Source organism: Fonsecaea erecta (assembly GCF_001651985.1).
Source record: "Fonsecaea erecta strain CBS 125763 chromosome Unknown Scaff5, whole genome shotgun sequence".
NCBI lineage: Eukaryota > Fungi > Ascomycota > Eurotiomycetes > Chaetothyriales > Herpotrichiellaceae > Fonsecaea > Fonsecaea erecta.
The window spans coordinates 341953-358302 of NW_017387248.1; the positions used below are offsets into that span (position 1 = coordinate 341953).

A 16350-nucleotide genomic window follows, 5' to 3' on the forward strand; every position below is an offset into this window, starting at 1 on the left:
GTGAGGGTCGTGTGGGCACCCTGGTCATATCCTTGTTTCCGCCAACCAGCAGTGAGACTTTTCCGACGGTCCTCGACAATGCTTGTTGGATAGCCGCTAACAGTCCCAAAAGAGCGATCGTACATCTTTGGTCCGAATGGCCGATGGATGATGGCAGGGGGCCGTTTAGGAGTTACCAACCGCATGGGGCTCTGGCCATGGACGAATACTCGGTGCTTCTTGCCCCCATATCAATTGCTGGCCCCCCTGTCAGTAAGTGCTCCGACGTGTGCCTTTCAGACAAGTGTGCATAGGCAATGACTTTGTATAATTGGTGACCTTATCTCGACCCTCAGCCTTTCTGGTTTCAGGCTGCGCACGCACCCGTGGCCTGCCATAAACCATTTGGACCCTCCTACAGGACGAGCACATTTTCGGCGGAGCCTGGAAAAGAGTCAATTGTTCTCAACTACTAGACCGGGAAGGGGGGCGTGCGAGACTATACTCTACCAATCAAGACTAATCACTTCGCCCACTGGACTGTGCGAGTAGTTTGGGACTGCGACTGACCGGCTCGGACTCCTCCCGTGTGAGGCACTGGAGAACCCATTCCCAATTTCAGACTGGTAGAGGCAGGTTGTGTGTCATTGCATTGTCGATCCTTGTCTGCCTCCGTGGCTAGGGGTGAGGATATGGGCACGACTGAAGGTCGGAGAGCCAAGGATTTAGCAAGAAGGACAGAGAAGCGAAATGAGCGCTGGCTGGTCTGTTGAGTTGTTTTTTTCTCGGCAAGGGGACAAAGCCCAAAGAAAATCGATGCGAATAATAGGTAGACATGTTGGCGTTGGAGTCGTTCTCATGTGTCTGCCAGCTGCAGGAACCCGATTTCTATCACCCTGTCGATGCCTCGTGGCGGCCATGTTCATTTTGCCTGCCCTCACCCTTCTGGTTCTCGTTCCGCGTCCACCAATGGTTCGTATAACCGTTGGTTGCCCAGTCAGCCACGCCATCTACCCAACCTAGCTTCGCAGTATCTCCAGTGAGTTGCTCCTCCCAAACACAGTCGCACTCTCCACTTCTGTAAAAAGTCGTCGTCAGCCGCCATCAGCTACATCCTATGCTATGGAGACATACGCATGACAGCGGAAGTAAACAGTGTGAAAGTTGCAAGCTGCTCTGCATGTCAGTGCATTCCAGGGGCTTCGGAGTCATCAGCAGCAGCGTACTTCCCCACTCATGACAGATCAGTGTTCCCTGTCGGTCGCAGGCGCACAGGTCGTAGCACTTCAACGGTGTCAAGGCCCAGGTTGGGGAAGAATCGGCACTGCTGTCGTTTCTCGGTCTCAATTCGGTTGTGTTCTGGAGTGAGCGCGGCGCTGTTGGAGGGTTGTTTTCCCGGCAGTACCCGATATCGACGCCCGGTAGTTCCTTGATTCTGTCAGGCTCAAGCCGTTCATGGCTGGAAGGAGTATCTTGCTTTGCACTCGACGTGCCAGCCCCATGCGGATGGCAAAACAGCAGTACCCCGACCAACTGATTTCTTTCCGACACCCAAGATAGCACCCTCCACGCCATCATTTTCTCGAGTTGGTGCAGCAATGCCAATGGAAAAGAGATGGAACAGAATAGACAAGAAGCACAAGGACTGCATCAAGGCCTTCATGGCTTCTGTGTAGTATTTGAATGCTGACGATCTGGAAGGGGATTTAGGATGGTGACGGCCACGCTGCTGTTGGAAAAGGTCACGAAACGAGCAAAGGTAACTCGCAGCACTTGGGTTTGTCCGGCCATTCTGGGGAGATTGAAAAGGAACTCGAAGAACACAGGTGCAATTGGTAGCGAAGGAAGGTGAAGTGAATGTCTGCTCTTGTATCCAATGGCACTGGCAATGGCGCGAGTTACAGAGGAAGGTGCAAGGTCGAGTAGCAATCATTTCTTCACCTCAGTTGAAATCCCCGGTTGTGGTGCTGGTTGAGGCTTCTGTTCGCTGTCATCCTTCAAGTCCTTGATCTCAATGATCTGGCATTGGCTTCAGCGTTTGGATTATCTGGGAAAGGTCGAGCTGGCTGGCTTACATTGTTGCCTATGGAACAGTCAGCTTCCTGATATTGGGGACCATGCTAGGAACATTAACAGTCAGCACAGTGACCCCAGTCTCCCTCTTTGGTCACATCTACCCTCCCGCCGCAGTTGGGGCACTTGGGCATCTTGAATTGGACGATAAGGCTGAAGGCGGGGCGTTGGGATAAGGGGATGGGTTGTCAAATATCTACTGGCATCAAGCAAGGATCTGAGCGCACCAGAGGGGTTTTTGGAAAAGGATGTGCGAAATACAAAGATGAAGCGGTTACACGGACGGTGGACAAAATGTGAATCTCAGTTGCATCCGCTGACGATTTCCACGTGATGTGTACACAAGTGATGACATAAGCAATCGCTTAGGGTATCAAGCCCCTAGTCAAGCACCTAGGTGTCAAGGGAGACAAGATATTAGGTCAACCAGTTATTTGCTATTTCCATTGCTTCCCTATGGCTCGTCCATGAGCCCCAAGATAAACTTTTTGACCTCGTGGATTTGCAGGCGTTCCATGGGTTGTGTTTGGCAATTCATTCTCGCTCAGACTTTTCCAGACCTCTGCTATTGTCGCCCGTTGTCTCGGAAGCACCGAATACTGTAGCCCGTACATTTGGCTCCGACCTAGAGGCGGTACGAATCGTCCTGTGAGGAGTCGAAACACGACCGTGGGCGAAAGATAGTGTTGACGGATGCGTGCCCAGAGCTGGAAATACTGTTCAAAGATCTGGCGTAGTGATAACGGGGTAGAGGATAGACGAATGTAAGCCATGCTGGTCATCCCGCCGTCTCCTTCTTCCTCATTTTCCTCTTCAGCGTCGCCAGCGCTGTCATCATGATCGTCTCCTTGCTCCGTTTCTTCCTGGTAAGGGACTCTTGTCTGCTCGGCATCCAATAGCTGAAAATGAATTCCCCCGGGCAACCTCTTACTGTCCTTGATCCTAAGCATCAACGCAAACAAGGGGAAGTGGTTGAGACACGCGAGGCAGGTGTCCAGCGTCGCTTTCAGCGAAATGATCGCCATGCGAGCCGAAGCAAAGGTCAGGTAGAAGACCACCACAGTCGGCAGGAGGAAGAACAGCAGAGTGAACAATATCGTACCCAGCAACAGCTGATCAAGATCGTAGTCGCAGTTGTCGATCCGGTTGCGAAGCACGTTCCGCTTCTTGCCACGGAATAGGTGAAAGAGGCTGACGATGATTGTCAACTGCCAGTTGAAGATGCGTGCACTTGCGACGTAAAAGGAGTAAATGTGCATGGTGAGCAGGCTCAGGAGGTCGGAGAAAATGGCGATAGGCATGGTGGCCCCAGCAAAAGAGGAGCATCCGACAAAATACACGACGGTGGGTAATCGTGGAACAATGAGCACGACTATGGTCGAGGCCCAATACTCTATGACCCACAAGAAGAGGTCGCCGAGAAACGCAGCAAGCTCCGTGTTCAATTTGAGACCACCTGGATATGACATGAGCCACCTGATCATGCGCTTGAGACCTTCAATCGTATAATCATCCAAGATTCCACCAATGAGCTGAGATGTAGCTTGCGCATTGTCGCTAATGAAGCTTCCCAGTGCAATTCCGATGATGACATCGTTTGCTACCAGCCACAGCGAATTATAAAAGCGGATGTAATCGCTGTTTGTTGTTGGAAAGGACGACCAAGTTGCTTTGCGACGTCGAAGTAGGGAATACTGTGTCGGATAGTAGGAGAACTGTTGAAGGCGGAGATGCACTTGCTGACAACAGGCCGAGACATCCTTGAGTGCGAGGGTTCCTTTGACAGCCCGGCGGTTTTCTGCAGATTGTAGTCTTCGGAAGGGTAGGGGCAGCTCTAGAAGTTGTAAAAGGCCTTCAGCGACGATCCTGTGTCCAATGATCGCGATTTTGAAGACGGACAACACCAGAGGAAAGGCGTACGCCATAAACAGTGTCCAGAGCGACCATGCCGCAAACGCATAGAGTGATTGTGCAGATTCGACGACTCGTTCGCTCACAGAGAGGCTCCTTTTTCTCCGCGGACCGACAAGAGGCGTGTTCTTCTGGAGTAGCTCTGCAACTTCCTGCGAGCAATTGATCTGGCGAAGGATTGCAGGCAATGCCAACTCTTTCTTCGTTGGGACATGTCTGACCACAGTGTGGAAACGCAGCTTTGCCACTAGCTCAGCGATCTTTTCCCGCTCTTTGTCCCCCTGCATCCCATTCTCGTCCAGTGTAGAGTCGGGTACCCCGGCGACCAAGTATTCCCTTCCCAAAGCAAGCGATATTGGCTCGAGGGACATGTACTGCATTTGGGTGGGATTGGGGGGGTCGAAAAGGACAACTTGGACGGTCAAGTCTGCGCCTGGTGGGCAGTAGATAGAAGGTCTGCGAGAACCCGGAATAGTGAAGGCGCAAATTCTGGCAGGATCAAACGTCTCTGGTGGATCTGGATGATTGAGGGTACCTAAGACGTGCATATGAGGCTGGTCGCAAAGCTGAAAGATCCGGGCCACTGGATATGGACTATTGCGAAAAAGAGTGCCCATGCGAAGAGCAGATTCGACGCTGCGGACCTGGATCGATCAGCATCTGATTCTGCACATGTCTCTTCCACCAGCTTACTTCAACATCTTCAAGAACGGTTATGACAAACAAATCGTATTCCGAGTTCCTCCATCCCACTATTACACCGGGTGTGGTTGTCCGAGTAAGGCTGCTCGGCCAGAATATCCGTAGCATGCCATCGCTATTCTCGACCATGGTAACATATTGTTAAAGCTTAGAAGGAACCTCTCCGACGTAGTTGCTCTTGGGCAGAGATTCCATGCGCGAGGATTCGAGGATGAACAGTGGCTTCGTGGGAGGCGAGGTAGTCGAGAGGAATGGCGAGGACGACGTAGATGAGCGAAATAATCGCAAATGCTTTCGCAACGCGTGCAAAAACACCGTGGTCCCAGGCAAAGATGGCTAATTCATAGAGTCTGGTAACAAGATCCCAACGCGCAGTGATGTATCCAGCAACAAAGATACCAATAGTCAGGGAGGAGAAGGGGTGCATCGACGCGACCTGGTCAATTTGAGTGAGGAGCTGTCAATCAAGCATCTTGCGTTGCGACATGGTCTCAAGCAAATTGAGTTGGGACAATTGAAACTCTTGTGAATTCTGGATAGGAGACTGTACGAGATACTCCGCAAAAGCACCAGGGGAGGAGCAAAAGGTGGCGGAAATGATACGGAAGCGCATTTGTGCCAAAGTGGCAAAGCCACCGGCATCTTAGGAAGAAAGATTTTCCCATCCGCTGTGATAGAACAAAGCCCCCCTCCAGCACCCCAAGCACGACGTGCTCAAAGTATATCTAAAGGATTGGAATCAGACCGAACAATGAGCTTCGAGACGAGGAAAACTAGCTGTAGCGAATGAATAGCCTTCTGCTCGATCCCAACTCAGTTACCAGCCCACAGTATACGAGCTCTCTCACCACTGCCAGCCGTTGACTTGAAGCCTTGTATATCACTCGATGGCTTCTTGTGGGTATATCTGATAGTCTCATCTCGGGCAATGCTCCTGAGTGCCCGTAAAAAGACCAAACCACCCCTGTGAACCACCTTTGACAGGTCCTGGATGGTCTCGTGGGTAGAACTCTCCTGGTGTCAATGCCCCCTGCACTGGTTCTCGTTTCCTTCTCCTGCCCTCTCTAGACCAATATACGTATCTTTATTACTCTTGTACAGAGGATTGCTGAGACTGACGTTGGCTCCTGGAGGTCCTTCAGCTTGCAGGCCCTCTGTGCTTCTCGTTGGACCATTTGGCGCTAGCAAGCGCTAAAGCTGTTAGCGGTCGATCATCCGTCTTTAGCTCCGGATAAATCTCCCTGTGAGAAAGCTATCCCTGTCTCTCACCTTCTTGTAGCTTCCTCGTCTTCTGTATCACAGCATCCAGTATGATTTGACAAAGTCATCCTCGCGTCGTGTAATTCTGTCAGGGAAACGGCGCAGGACGCTGGCGGCCAGTGTGACATATCGGGGTACATTTGTTTCGCGTCCAAGATGAGACATTGCAGCTAGCCGAAGTCGAGGTTTCCAGCCTCCCGAATTTCGATTGTCGAGGTGTGAAAGAGCTGGTTATCAGCTGCTGTCGGGTGTATCTTCTCAACTCCATTGTCCTGAGGTAGGCCTGTTGTTCGTCTGTCTGTCCACCTCCCTGCTGCCAGCGTCAACCTCAGTCTGAAGGCAACTTGTGCAGCCTTTGAAGTCGGAACAGAATATCTTTGTGTGTGCCTTTGACCGGGTGGTTGCAGGCAGTGGAGGGGCAACAGCTATCTGCAGATTTGGTTGCTCGCAAGCCTTGCACTTGTTGAGCTTGGGCAAACACCAGCTTTGTCGGGGTGGCGGATAGGCGCATCGCATGGCAGCTTCCGACGCTCCGCAGCAGTGATCTGGGCTGGCCGCTGGCCGCTGGATCGACTTGGTCTGATCTGATCACTGACTGATTGCAGCTGCCTTCCGCTGTGATTTCTGTGAAGCGCAGAGACTACAGATCGATCGCACTAGTGGTCGGGTCGATCTGCAGCGCCTCTTCTCTACTATAAATCTCTCCTCTGATTTTCCAAAACCTCGACCTGAACTTCTGCCTCTTACCCCCTACCAAATACCTTCAAGTTCTCATCAACACCATCTGCGTCACTCTTTTGGACCAGAATTAACTACGAACTTGGATAACTCCATACTCTTACTCACCACATTCATCAAAACATCCTTCATCATGAAGATCATGCACGTCATCAGTCTGGTGGTTGCCAGCTTCGCTGCTGCTTCCTATGGTGAGTCAACAACCCCCTCTTCCACTTGTGTGTGCTCGCTGCTGACAACACAAACAGCCACTGCCATCAACTTTGGTGCTCATGAGAAGGTGGTTGCAGCCTTGGCAGGTGAGAATTTCAATCCCACAGACTTCTGACCACACGACACTGACGAAAATTGCACAGCTAGAGACATGTCGATTGATGAGATCCACGAAATCATCAACCTCATGCCACGTCGTAAGTTTGACAGGCCACTTGGTCTCTGCAATTTTGACTGACATTGTTTGCAGAAGAGCCGGTCACTGTCACTGTTACTCCTGCCGATTGCACCCCCCCCGGAACTCAGTCTACCATGACTCCAGCTGTTCCGCTCACCCCTACCACCACTTTGGTCACAGTCACTTCGTCCACCTCTGTCACCACGACTATTTTCACCACTCCGACCACTGTCAGTAGTGAGACTCCAGTCGAGACCCCAGGTGTTCCAAGCACTACTGCCACTCCAACGGTTGAGACAACTCTGGTTTCTTCTACGACTCCAGTCGAGAGCAGTGTTCCACTTACACCTGTGCCTCACACTCCGACTTTGTCATCTGAGAGCAGCACTGTCATCGAGACTACATCATCTTCCAGGACTACCTCTGCCAGTGTCTCGACCACTTCCACTTCTGAAACTCAGACGACTGCGACTGCGACTACAACCACTTCCACTGGCATTCCACAAGCTCCCAACTCAAATGGCGCTGGAGTTGCCAGTGTGAATGTCGGGTTGGCAGGATTGTTGGCAGTGTTGGCTTTGGCCTAAGAACAAACACCTGCAAAAGATACCCTGACGCTCTCTGCAGCTATGTCTGCCATGTGACACAACATGCCACTCACCAGCATTTGCAAGTGACAATAGACATTCTCCATCTCCGCAAATGAGATGCATGCACACACAACAACAAACACAGCTCAGCTCTAGCTTTTGCAAAGGAACTCCTGAAATCAAGTGTCAGCAACAACATGATTCTTTCCAACTAGGCCATATTGGACTGGCCACACGATGACCATCATGATGGTTCGTGAGGGAGGCAACTCACTTCTCTTGGATTGGATTGAGGAATCAAACATAATTGCTATTGCACCTTAATTGATGATTCCATCATACTGCGTGTTGGCACAGTGATCACAGATGATGATCCTTGAATCCATAGCTAGTCTCAAATGAAATGTGCTTTGAAACAACATTTCCTCTGCTTCCAGTATTTTCGTCTTCCTTCTTGAGTTCTCATGGTAGAGCACTGTAGTCTTAAGCTGCTGTCTCTCTCTCTCCTCCCCCCCCACCCCCCCATTCATTGCGTCATTCTGTAGACCAGGGCTTTGTTACAGTCACTGTCACCTCCATCTCCGAGGCACCGTGCCCAACTCCAGACAACCAAGGTCTCTGAGACTGTCGACCCCATTGTCGATCTGGCCAGTAGTGACACGACAGCGTCCCCAGATCACAGCAATCCCCTCTATAAGCCAATCACGTGCCAGGATCGCACAGGAATTTGTTCATTCACCAGATCGACCCTCCCCAGCGCCTTGATCAGATCAGATCAGATCAGTCAACATTCCGTAACCTTCCGTGGGCAGCCAGGTAGGCGATCGGAGAATTTATTTCACAGGCTTCACTTCACTCCCCTCCCCTCCCCTCGTTCTCTCACTGATCTCTCGCTTTTGCTCTGGTGTCACTCACTCACTCGCTTGCTCAAGTAGTGAAGTGGCCACCGTGAGATGGGCTGTTCGGACTGCCTGAACGATATTGAGGTCGTTGATTGGGATCTACCTCGCTATGTACAGACTAGACAAGGCTGAGGATTCCGGCTCATCTTCGGGTCTTCTCTTCACTGCAAAATTACCCCTTTTCCCAGGGCCAAGTCAGCTCCCGCCACAGAGGTCCCTGTGAAGGTGCCACAACCTACCTATGGCGCTCCTCCCGCCTTTAGCTCAGCCTGCCTCAGAGACAGTCGCAGAGATGTCAGGAGCTGTTCCCACCGAGGAATCTACCACGGCCGAACCAGTTCAAAGCACAGGTACTCCTGATGCGTTCACCGTGCAGAGCATACACTAAATCTTCATCCGCAGATGCTGCAACGATGGTGTTGGATGGCAGCGAGATGCCATCGTGTTCACATGTCTGGAGGCCGCTGGTCCGACGTCATTGTCAACGACTACATGAAATTGACTTGTCTTGGATGGCTGCAGCGGGCGACAGCGATAGAAGGGAGAGAAGTTTTTGTATGTCATTGTCCCTGAAACACCACAAGGTCACAGGGTAGTATCAAGACAATCTCACATCCAGGTATACCCTGTCTACATCTTCATGTAGAGTAACAAGACTGTGCTAGCCGGTGCCTTAACCTCGTTTTCAGTCTACTAGGCTCTTCACTTTCTTCCCAGGCACAGCGCCATTCTCCCAGACCTCCTCCCAAAAGCCTTCCTTCCACAATCTCAAAACCTCGAATCCCACCTCGATCGCGATCAGCACGATGATGGTCCACTCCAAGAACAACCCATGCTTTTCACTCAGTCTTTCCCTCAGCACGGTCGCAATCTCTGCGGCATAGTCCATCTTCTCGTTCAACACTTTGATCCTGATTCCCACATCCAACGCCCGGCCAACTTGATCATAGTAATTTTCCAAGTTGAGTTCATGCCGGGAATCCCAGAAGAGGTCGGGAAGGGAGTCGGTGAGTTCGGAGTAGAGGTTCAGTTGCGCGCGCAGGAGGAGGAGTTGGCCTGTTTTGCGGGAGATAAAGTCGCGGGAGAGCTTGAACGGGAGCCGGGAACCCTTTGCTAAAAGGGCCGGGATGTCCGCCGTAGAGGCGAGATAAGTGGAGAGGTTCGTCTCGAGGACGGCCAGCTTGGTGGAGCGCGCAAACCCGGAGGAGAAGGCGATCTTGGTCAGTACTGTATCAACAGTCTGGAAATGCGATTCAATCTGTTGATGGTCCGCGCTGGTAGTCGGTTCCTGATATTCTGACTTTTTGGTTCCCAGGATGATGGTGTCGCCCCGGATGAGGCTGTGCTCGCGGTTGGGATCTTCAATGTAGTCTAGATCCTCGGTCTCAATAGGCTCCTTATGAGGATTGTCTGCAGCGGAGAGAAGAGTGCGTGTTGCGAAGTATGAAGTGAACCCGTCCGGTAAAGCCCACGTTACCACCGTGCCCGACGGGAAGACGAAAACATCCCCGACTTCCGTCGACGAAAGGTCTCTGGCGGAAGGATTGGTGGAACGGTAGATCGATGAGATGGGGATCTGTACATGGACGACTTGTGGAAATAGGCCGGTGCCCAGCGGATCGGGCTCATAGCCTTTGTTGCGAAGGATCTCGACGACCTTGGCCAAGTCAAATTGTTCTGCAACAGCATACGCCGTCACCAGTTTTGGTGTCTGTTCCGCCTCTTCATGTAGTCTCACGCTTGGTTTTGTCAGGCCAGCCTTTGACCTCTGAGCCTCCAATCCAACTCTTCGCAGAGACGTCTTCGTGCCGGGCGAACGTGCCGTCTTTCGCTTTTGGGCAGGTGAAGTGGTTGCTGCTTCGACGACAGAATCGACCGAGTCCCCTTCTCTCTGTCCATCTCTTTTCTGCGCTGACTGGCTCATCAACGACGTATTGGAGGAGAAGAACTCCCGGCGACGCGGGCGTTGGAAAATTGGCGATGCGTGCAGTGGGCGGAAGCCCGGTTGACGAAGCACATCATATCCTGCTCGTCGACACGCGGCACAAACAAATTGATTTCCCAGGCTGAGCATTGGACGACAAGCCGCCGGGCGCATGGTCAGAAAAGGAAACCGGGACCATCGAACATCCAAGACCTCTCCGGCTTTGTTGGACCTCGAGCTGCAGGTTGCGTTCCGGCGCACGATGCGCAAGGCCAGTGACCGAAAAAGGCCGAGGACTTGGCGCTCGTCATTTCAATGTGTTCCAGATCCTCTCTGGGATTGGGGTCGGGCGTCTGTCTACCACTACTAACCACTCCGCCTGGAGACTCCAGCCTGCGCGTGCAGATGACGCGCTTCTGAGCTTTCCTGTCATCTGTATGGCGGCCGGAGATGGCTCGTCTGAGCCAGGCGACGGTGAGAAGCTTCAGGAAACCACCAGCCATCCTCCGCAGCCAACGAAGGCCCAGTCGACAGCAGATGAATCTGAGGATGAGACCGAGGAAGAGGATGAAGAGGAGGACGAAGAGCCACGGCTCAAATATGCTACGTTGACACGGAACGTGAGCTCGATATATCGCAATGGAGATGCCACGAGTGCCTTCCACGTGGCCGGGGATAAGATGATCGTGGGGACTCACAATGGGAACATTCACGTTTTCGCTTTGCCCTCATTCAACTCCCTGCGCGTCTACCATGCCCACACAGCCAGCATATCTGCGATCTCGATATCTCCTTACAACCCTCCGCTTGCAGGTTTTCGCCATGACCCAGGGTCGAGATCGGCAGCTGAGGCTGCTCCCAATACGGACAAGTCGCCGTCAAGCTCGCCCGCGCCGAAAGGGAAGCAACTGCAGGCTCCCGTACCAGATATACCTCCAAATCGGATATACATTGCCACGTCTTCGATCGACGGTAATGTTTGCATTGCTTCACTAGTCGATCCTCGTGATGTGCAGCTGCGCAACTTCGGAAGACCTGTTCAGACTGTTGCCCTGTCGCCAGAATACAAGTCGGACAGAACTTATCTATCCGGTGGGCAGGCCGGCATTTTGGTTTTGACTACTGGTGGACAAGCAGGAAAGAGTGCCAACGCGACGACGACAGGAGCGGCAGCGGCGGCCTCTGGCTGGCTTGGGTCAATTGGCCTTGGTGCAAACACCGGATCAGACAAAATCCTACACAGTGGTGAGGGTATTATCAGCACTATCAAATGGTCACTCTCAGGGAAATATGTGCTTTGGGTAAATGAACAAGGGATCAAGATCATGAGATCCAATTTGAAGCTCGAAAGCTCAGAGTCGGGCCTCGAGTGGAAACGGATGAGCCATATCGACAGACCTAATCGTTCGGGATGGGAGGATATGGCGGGCGTATGGAAAGCTCGTGCGGAGTGGATCGACCGCGATAATCTCGAGACCGACGACGACTCTCCCGTCGGCGCTCTCATCCCTGCTCCAGCGAACGGTGCATCTCCCAAGCCGGAGGTGAGGAAAGCCAAAGTGGAAGAAGTCCTGGTAGGATGGGGCGATTCAGCATGGATCATCAAGGTCTATCCAGGTTCTATGGAAAGTGGAGGTAATAATAAAATTGGACGCGCTGAAGTCGCTACGATGTAAGTTCAACAGACCCCTCAAGACCTAGGAAGACTGACCGTCGAACAGTATACGATTTGATGACTGTACAATATCTGGAATTTCGTTATATACCCCAAGTCTGCTTTTGGTGCTTGCATTCATGGAAAAGAAGAAGGGCAATGGATCGGCGTCGCAAGACCACGAAGGCAGCAGGAGAGGCCGACGAGCACGACATAATGCATTGGAACCAGAGTTGCGTCTCGTCAATATCAATACCAAGGAAGAAGTCGACACCGACACTCTCACTGTGAGTAGATTCGAAACCCTCTCGGCTTCAGACTATCACTTGGGGGTTCTACCACCGGTTCGTATCCCTGCTGCACTTATTCAGAAGGGTTACCTCAGCACCATTGGATCTGGTATGAGTACGGTTGGTTCAAGTCTCGCCACAGGCGTCGAAACCGTTGGTCAGGGGATGTGGGATGCCACCATGTACGGGCCACGCCTCTTGGGCGCCAATCGAATCTTCAGTTCAAGCGAGAGCGTTCGAAGCGGTCTCAGCGGCCCTGACCGAACAGGAAGCACCAGGGAGCGCAACTATCTTACAGGCTGGATCCCGGGGTTTGGATCCAGCGAGACAAGTGCCAAAGAGGAGATCAATACCATGGCCACAGCCCAGAGCATGAAGATCTTCATCTACAGCCCCTACGACTGTATTGTCGCCGTCAGGCGTAATCTCAACGACCGTATGCAGTGGCTTGTGAGTCTGAAGAGATACCAAGAAGCCTGGGAACTGGTTGATCAGCATCCCGAAGCGGCCGGCACCCTATCAGAGTCCTCGGGAACGTCAACACCACCAAGTCCATCGAAAGCTAGTTCTGTCGCCAGATCAGGCACCGCGGTCCCACTCAGTCCAACGCAGGCTCGTCAGCAGGCTACAATGACCGAGTTCTTCTCGGATTCTCTGTCGATCACGAGCTCAGCGCAGGCGAAATCCAAGAACAAATTCTCTGCTGCAGAGAAGGAGAAGCGCAGAATAGGCGAGTCGTGGTTGAAGCAATTGGTTGATGCCAAAAAATGGGCAGAAGCCGGCGAAGTCGCAGCCAAAGTGCTCAACACGACGAGCCGATGGGAGCACTGGGTGTGGATATTTGTGAAAAATGCGAAGTTCGACGAGATATCGCCTCACATACCAACGTTAGACCTGACACCTCCATTACCGTCCTCCGTTTTTGAAATCATCCTTGGGCATTACGTGGAGAATGACAGAATTCGATTCAAGGAGCTTCTTGATGAGTGGCCGTCTGATCTTTTCGAGATCAGCAGCATCACAGCGGCGATTGAAGATCAATTCCGCAGCGGGAGTGCTCCAAAAGGGTCGCAGGATTGGAGGCTGTTACAGGAAAGTCTAGGGAAATTGTTTCTTGCAGACGGGCACTATGACGAAGCTCTGAAGTGCTACATTGCCCTGCAGGACGCAGACACAGCCATGTCGTTGATCAAGGAGCACCACCTCGTTGACGCAATCGCTGACGACATTCCCAGCTTTGTGACGCTGCGAGTCTCGCCCGAACAAGTGAGGAGCGCGAGTCGTGAGGAATTGGCCGAACTCGCGGCTGATCCTATCAAAGTCCTCGTGGACGAAGCCACTGCTGGTGTCGTTGAGCCCGATGAGGTTGTTGCCCAGCTTGATAAACCGACACTGAAGCCTTTCCTCTATTTCTATCTTCGCGCCTTGTGGCGCGGCGAGGGAACCCAGGAAACGCCCGCGTTGCCCCGTGTCGGACATTCAGCTATAACTACGTCGCTTGCAGCTGACACCGGCAAACAACACGTCGAACACTTTGCGGACATCGCGGTCGAGTTGTTTGCAGAATTCGATCGAGATCTGCTGATGGAATTTCTGCAAGCATCCACAGCTTACGCCTTCGAGAATGCTGTGAAGATATGCGAAAGGAAGCACTACGTCGAGGAACTTGTCTACCTCTTGAGCAAAACCGGACAAACCAAGAAAGCGCTGTTCCTGATCATCGACGAATTGAAAGATGTCTCAAAGGCTATTGCCTTTGCCAAGGAGCAAGACGACCAGAGTCTCTGGGACGATTTTCTGGAATACAGCATGTCGAGACCACGGTTCATTTCAGGTCTGCTGGCAGAGGTTGGAACTGCCATTGACCCTATTACCTTGGTGAAAAGAATACCCTCCGGACTGGAAGTGGAAGGTCTCAAAGACGGACTGAAGAAGATGATTCGAGAGTATGATTTGCAGGACAGCATCAGCGCCGGCGTTGCGAGAGTGCTCAGTAGCGAGGTCGCCGTGGGGATGGAGACCCTGAGAAGAGGTCGGAGAAAAGGCATCAAGTTCGACATTGTCGCATCCACAGCGAAACACCAGCGGCCACTCGCCCAGGACGTTGTGGGCTCCAAGGATCAACCGGCGGACGAACAACAACCCGACGCCGAAGCTGCCATCAAGCCAGGACATTGTGCTTCTTGTCACAAGGCGTTCCATGAAAACGAAAGCGAAACTCTGGTCGGGTTCGCTTGCGGGCACGTCTACCACGTCTCACATCTGCTGCATGGTCCAGATGCAGAAGGGGACGAGGTGTTACTACCCCAAAATGGGGTTCTTCGCCCGGATGATGGCGAAGCCGAAGAGATCAGGTTTTCCAGATCGGTGGGACCAAAGGTCACAAATGCACGTTTACTGAAAGATAAGATACAGAACGTGGGTGGATGTCCCATATGCAAGGGATCGAGGGAAAGAATGGAAGTTGTGGGTGGCTGACAAAATGCCCAAAACCAATATCACTCACCTTCAGCCATTCTACACCTTTGCTTAGCGGCCGCCTTCTAGGGCTCTCAGACGAAGCAAAAACCCGCCATGGTGCAAACTCAAAGATACAGCATATCGAACAGCATGGGAAATTCATGGCTGCGACAACATGGCACAGTCTTCTGGCATCAAGTCGAAATATCCTCTTGCACAAGCTTTGACCTCTTTTCTTCCCCTACTTTGATCTCGATCTCGTACCGTTTAGGCGCCAACATCAACCGAATCTTGCTGGCCGGGATAATACGAGATCGATCTGAAACACCCTCGTATTCCCGCACGTGGTCTAAGCGCTTACGCTCTCCCCACTTGTTCCCGTCTCATATTTCCCTTGATCCAGAGATCTCTTTACATGGTCCTCCACGGCCGGACGGCGAGGCACATGGCCGTGGAGATGATCCGTCTTCGATCGCCTACACCTATTCTGGCATTTCGCAGCCCTTCGAGGCAGGTGGATCGTCCGGCTTGAGCTTCACTGACGCCGATCTTCCTTCTTTGGCTTCCCCGTGCTGACCCAACCTTGTCCCGTTCCAAGGTACTTAAAGGGCAAGGACCCCGTCATATCGGCGACCTGCTGAAGCCCGAACCTGTTCTGATTCGAGGTGAATGGAGATCGCGTGCTCTGGCTGAAGCCCGAAGCCTGCCAAAGCAGCAAGATTCTTGGATAACTCGGGCGATGTGGAGTGTTTCAGCGGTGATGGAAGATGGAAGGATGCAAGGCTTTCGTGCGTAACCGGGTACACAGGAACCTGTCACGGTAGCGGCGAACCGAGAAGACCTCCCGAAATCCCCGGAGTGCGATCTGGATGCACTGAGGTGAGCGGCTGGGCTGGAAAGAGACGAGTTGCTGTGACTGAGGGCCATTCTCACCCTTTTCTCGAGCAATATGAGAGAAACTCTGGGCTTGCCTCCTGGAATATACCCCAGGATACTGTCCACAGACGCTTTGCGACTGAGCGCCTTTTCCAGCACATTCACCGAACATGAGTCGGGTTCTCGTTGATACCTGCACCTCGATAGCCAATCAAGCGAAACGAGAGTTGCAGGATGGTCTCAAGGCATCAAGAATGAAACCATCTCATCGTTAACCTAGCTAGCAGAATCGCGAGATTCTGGCGCCTGAGCCATGTTGACAATCGAGCTGAAGAGAAGCCTCCCGATGAAACCATCCTGTCTTCGTGCTTGCAGAGGTTGTGAACAAGCCGCCCCCTTCTCGTCGTCTCCAGCAAGACCAACACTTGCCCATCCTCTGAACAATGCGTATATTATTGTTCTCGTTAGCTGCAGTCCTACCCGAGAGAAGGAACGCGTTGTCCCAACATAGCATTGTCCGACTCAGGGTCGGATGAGTACGTTTCCGCCGTCGCCGATTTCTTCGCTTGGCAAAGAAGACACGGGGGACATCGAAGAGGA

General features: G+C 52.4%; 5 protein-coding genes across 5 annotated transcripts; 2 read left to right on the top strand and 3 right to left on the bottom strand.

Moving 5' to 3' along the window:
• Nucleotides 1–1908: 1908 nt before the first annotated feature.
• On the bottom strand, nucleotides 1909–2186 carry AYL99_06198 (hypothetical protein; the record flags this gene model as incomplete). Its single annotated transcript, XM_018837708.1, has 3 exons — nucleotides 1909–1998; nucleotides 2055–2099; nucleotides 2157–2186. 3 exons carry the CDS (start codon nucleotides 2184–2186, stop codon nucleotides 1909–1911), a joined length of 165 nt encoding a protein of 54 aa, XP_018692268.1.
• A 303-nt stretch (nucleotides 2187–2489) lies between these two features.
• On the bottom strand, nucleotides 2490–4794 carry AYL99_06199 (hypothetical protein; the record flags this gene model as incomplete). The annotated part of the gene is made up of 2 exons (XM_018837709.1): nucleotides 2490–4607; nucleotides 4657–4794. 2 exons carry the CDS (start codon nucleotides 4792–4794, stop codon nucleotides 2490–2492), a joined length of 2256 nt encoding a protein of 751 aa, XP_018692269.1.
• Nucleotides 4795–6796: 2002 nt separating this feature from the next.
• AYL99_06200 (hypothetical protein) lies at nucleotides 6797–7641 on the top strand (the record flags this gene model as incomplete). The annotated part of the gene is made up of 4 exons (XM_018837710.1): nucleotides 6797–6854; nucleotides 6912–6962; nucleotides 7020–7073; nucleotides 7127–7641. The coding sequence occupies 4 exons, from the start codon at nucleotides 6797–6799 to the stop codon at nucleotides 7639–7641; spliced, it is 678 nt and encodes a 225-aa protein (XP_018692270.1).
• A 1590-nt stretch (nucleotides 7642–9231) lies between these two features.
• AYL99_06201 (hypothetical protein) lies at nucleotides 9232–10644 on the bottom strand (the record flags this gene model as incomplete). Its single annotated transcript, XM_018837711.1, has 1 exon — nucleotides 9232–10644. The coding sequence occupies one exon, from the start codon at nucleotides 10642–10644 to the stop codon at nucleotides 9232–9234; it is 1413 nt and encodes a 470-aa protein (XP_018692271.1).
• Nucleotides 10645–10907: 263 nt separating this feature from the next.
• On the top strand, nucleotides 10908–14892 carry AYL99_06202 (hypothetical protein; the record flags this gene model as incomplete). The annotated part of the gene is made up of 2 exons (XM_018837712.1): nucleotides 10908–12142; nucleotides 12192–14892. The coding sequence occupies 2 exons, from the start codon at nucleotides 10908–10910 to the stop codon at nucleotides 14890–14892; spliced, it is 3936 nt and encodes a 1311-aa protein (XP_018692272.1).
• Between the last annotated feature and the right edge of the window lie 1458 nt (nucleotides 14893–16350).